The sequence below is a fragment of the Austrofundulus limnaeus genome, unplaced genomic scaffold (assembly GCF_001266775.1).
Source record: "Austrofundulus limnaeus strain Quisiro unplaced genomic scaffold, Austrofundulus_limnaeus-1.0 Scaffold248, whole genome shotgun sequence".
NCBI lineage: Eukaryota > Metazoa > Chordata > Actinopteri > Cyprinodontiformes > Rivulidae > Austrofundulus > Austrofundulus limnaeus.
Genome location: NW_013952650.1, coordinates 586,408 through 590,874, shown reverse-complemented (window position 1 = coordinate 590,874; position 4,467 = coordinate 586,408). Strand labels below are relative to the sequence as shown.

The window sequence follows — 4,467 nt, the reverse complement described above, 5'->3', positions numbered from 1 at the left end:
ATGACCTAGTTGATGCCATCATTTACCCAGAATGCTTTGCATGTAAATAAAATGGCCCCGTCTGTGTTAAAATATATTTTAAAACTTTTAGTTTAAAAGACGTCTCACCTGCTGGAGGCTGCGTTTGGCCTGCAGGGCGGAGCCTAACTTCTCCTCCTGCTTCACCCTCATCTTCACGATCTCGTGCAGGAACTTCTCCTTGGACTCCTTGGAGTCCAGCCCGCTGTCCAGCGCCAGCCTCAGGCTCTCCAGCTCCGACTCCAGCCCCGCGTCCGACGGCGCAGCTGTTGGGGGCGGAGCCACGGGGGCGGGGCAATCGGCCGACGCCGCGGCGCAGAGGAGGGGCCCCTGAGCGCCCGGCGAGCTCAGGTCCTTGGCGGAGCTGCTGGACGAGGTGAAGGACGGAGAGGACAGCGAGGACAGCGAGGAGGTGACTGAGGGAGGAAACAGAGACGTGAAGCGAGCGCAGCGTTCTGCTGATCAGCTGATCAACGGTTGTTTTCTTACATTCGTCACGACTCTCCACTTCGATCTCCACCTCCGAGTCTTTATCCTCCGCCGGCGCCGCTTTGCTGGCGGCAGAGGAAGGGGGGCGGGCCACCTCGGGCGGCGGGGGCTCCTCTGTGGCTCGTCTCTTGCGGGGCCGGGAGTTGGCGCCCTCGCCCGGGGCTTCGCCTCCGCTGGGGTGGGGGACGCTCGGCACCGTCGGCGACATGGGCCCCGCCTTCCCCACCGACAGTGACGTCAGCGCCACGTTGGGGGCCACGGCCTTCTCCAGGCTCTTATAGTTGTAGAAGCTGGAGAGAAACCAGAACCGTGAGACAGGACTTCCTGAAGACCAGCAGACCTGACCCATCTATGAGCGCTGGGTGGACTTTTACTTTGAAGGAACTTAGTATCTTTAATGAAAATCACATCTTTTATTTTGAAATTTCCTCCTAAAGACTGTTGAAGTTTATCACTATTTTTAAGTAAATCAAGTCTTTTATTTTGAAAGTTTGTCATTGTATTTAATAATATGGAGTCTTTTATTTTGAAATTTGAAATTTCCTCCTAAAGACTGTTGAAGTTTATCACTATTTTTTATTAAATCAAGTCTTTTATTTTGAAATTTCTCACTATATTTAATTAAGTCTTATTTTGAAAATTCATTCTAAAGACTGTTTAAGTTTCTCACTATATTTAAATAAATGAAGTGTTTTATTTTGAAATTTTCTCACTATATTTAATTAAATTGAGTCTTATTTAGAAATTTCATTCTAAAGACCGTTGAAGCTTCTCAGTATTTTTTTTATTAAATCAAGTCTTTTATTTTGAAAGTTTCTCACTATCTAATAATATGGAATCTTTTATTTTGAAATTTCCTTCTAAAGGTTGTTAGTTAACAGATCCAAACTGATGCAGCTCTGTTCTCCCACTCCAGGAGGATCTGGGTCAGACCAGCTGATGTGGTCCAGTCAGACCTGAGTCTGGGTGGTTTAACGGGTTTGGTTCTGGTCTGGTCTGGTCCGGTCTGGACTTACCTGTCTCTCAGGAGGGCCAGAGGATGAGGAGACTGTTCTTTATCGCTGATGGAGATGTGGGGGGACCAGGGTCTGAAGGCTGAGGGTCTCTGCCTGGCCTGAATGCAGTTCAGCCCCTAAAAACATCAAAACAACTGTTTTTATTTTTATTTATTATATTTATAGAATCTGAAGTTGAGGGTCTTAAACCTGTCAGACCTCCAAAATAAAACAATATAAATTAAAAATGTACGCACTCAAACACTAATATGATTATTTTGCTGCAACCACCTCTCATAAATCAACTATTTTGTCCTGATTAGACTTTTTTTAAAGTTCAGGAGAACAAAAGATTCTGTAATACAGAAGTTTTAATCTGGAATTTCAAAATAAGAGTCAGATTATTAAAAAAAACAGTGCTGGAAACAGTTCCGCTAATCCACGGAATTAGCTCGTCATTGAGCAAATTTAATCTTTTGCTAACTTTGGAAACCATTAGCGGACGTATTAGCTTAGCTTCTGCTAATTTTAAATTCACAAAAATAAATTCACAAATGTAAACCTTTTATTTTTATGCCATTTATTCTGAATAAATAAAAACTGTCCTCYCTTACAAGCAGTGCTGGACGTGTGTTAGCATGTAGCATTTTTAGCAGCTAAACTTCAAACTAAGAGCGTAAAAAATAAAAATAATTTATTACAAAAACTGGTAAAGTATTTGCTTTTTGTTGTTTGACTAACTTCAAATGGTATTTATAAAATACTAACTCAATGAAATGCTTTTATTCTGAAAGGGGTAAACTGGAATTATCAAGGCGGAGCTATAACTCTGGTTTCGATTGGCTGATTTGCCACTGATGATCCCGCCCACCTTCAGATTAAACCAACAGAAAACTAACAACAGCTTTGTGTCAGTCTGAACGGTTAGCGTTAGCGGAGCTTAGCATCTTATTTAGCAGGTTAGCTTTTAGCAAAAGTAACATTTTATTTAGTTGTTAACAGATGCTGAGTTTTTTGTCTGTTAAATATTAAAACAGTTTTTGTTTTAAAGAGGTAAAAAATTTAAAATTTGAGTGTCTTCTGAGGTCGTGCTGTCGTGACGGCAGGAAGTGACATTTTTAGATTTTTGTGAGGAAGAGGAGCAGACAGGTGAAATAAACGACGTGCTGGATGGTGTTTCCCTGCTCTCTGTAAGGCTGTTTCTGGACYGCGGCTCTGACCTTGTTGGACGAGGACAGGGACTGGAGCCAGTCGTGCTGCTTCTCTTTGTCCGTCAGCGGGGACTGGGACGGCACGTCTTCGTGTTTGGACTTCTTCAGAGGGACGGGATCAGACGCCTGCAGAACGAAGAAACGTTTCATTAAAGAGCTTCTTTTAAAGGTGATGACGTCACAGAGACAACAGTCTGCTCTGAGTYAGTTAAACCTGTTTATCTGTTTTTATTTGTAAATAAAGAAGCTGTGCTGAAGAAACCAGTCACATTTAGGACAGAATGCACTGGAAATTACATAAAAACTATACATTTTTTTAATAAATGTGTCCATAAAGACACCATCCACCTCACCCAGTAACTAAAACTACATAAAATCTTCATAATCTGTCTTTAAATCAAAGTTTCAAAAAGGTATTTTCTAAATAATTATTATAATTCACTTTAAAATTGACAATTTTTTCCCGCTCATTTGCATCATCATGAAACTCAGGGATTCCTGTTTTTGAATAAACAAAACTAGCGTCCTACCAGCTGATAAAATCACCAAAGTTTAACAGACTTTTATTTTGAAGCTTTTGAAATGGAGAATTTGAAAACAAATCAATATAAAGACAAAAAAATCCTCACTTCACCATCACTATTTTGTCCTGATCGGACGTTTTGAGGTTCAGTAAAATGGAAGTTTTAATCTGGAGTTTCAAAATAAAAGATTTTTTTTAACTTTGATTCTGTCTGTTAATTATTCACATACTAATAATTATTAATTATTGTTTATTAGCATGTATATCAACTTTTTTACAACATTAGATTGTAATCTGAGCTAATTGGTGCTTAAAGCTCGTTAGCAGCTTCGTTAACTCATTAAACTTCAGTTTTCCCTAAAAATCCACCAGAAACCAGCTTTTTTAGCACTTTAAGTGATTTGTTAAATGGACAAATAAAAGGTTTAGTTTTCCTTACAGACCATAAATTAATAAAACAAACACAGCACGTTATTTTGCGAAAGATTACACTCTTCACTTTGATAAAAATCAAATAATTATAGTTCAGCTTAAATATTTTATCAAGATGGTGATAAAAGGTTTTTTATTTTCTGCATATATAATTACGACTCATACACCTGCAACAACTGAGTGTTTAAATTTGATCCGCAAAGCTCCGTCAAAGAAAAATAAATAAAATCAAAATCATCTGCCGCAGGTAAGATACTGACTGCTTGTTTGGACCAAACGCTCTAAAACGAAGGACAACCATTTTGACGAACTCTGCAGGACAAAGGTTTTATTACTACAACAAGAATAAAAGTTAATTTTCAAACAGAAGCAGGTCTGTTTTTACTGGAAGCTGATTTGTCCCACGTGCAGCGAACGCATCACGAGCTGCCCAGTTGGCTGCTGGTTGGAAACCGTCGCAGTGAAAACATCGATGAACTGGAAATGCCCCCGACGGTGTCAGACAGACCAAACATCAGCTGTGTGTGTCTGTTTGTGTATGTGTGTCTGTTTGTGTATTTGTGTGTTTGAGGGAATGCCAGAAGAGGTGTCTGGTGTTTAATTTTAGGCGTGTTGTTGACTTTGTGCAGCTTTTTATTTATGGGGAAGCACACACACACACACACACACAGACACACACACGCACACAAATTATTTGCTTCTCTTTTGTTTTTGTATTTTCCAAAACTCAAAATGCCGTCACAACTGATTGACAAAGCGAAGATCCTTTTCTGACTAAATAAATTCTGCAACAATAGCT

The 4,467-nt window shown here is 40.0% G+C and overlaps 1 protein-coding gene across 1 annotated transcript in view; it reads right to left on the bottom strand.

Annotated features, from left to right (window-relative positions):
- skia (v-ski avian sarcoma viral oncogene homolog a) overlaps positions 1–4,467 on the bottom strand; it is a gene marked incomplete in the record, with an annotated part of 87,316 nt that overhangs the window by 4,969 nt on the left and 77,880 nt on the right. The window contains 4 exon segments of the mRNA XM_014020316.1: positions 109–434; positions 508–797; positions 1,524–1,639; positions 2,723–2,839. Of these exon segments, the coding sequence (XP_013875770.1) occupies positions 109–434; positions 508–797; positions 1,524–1,639; positions 2,723–2,839 (849 nt within the window).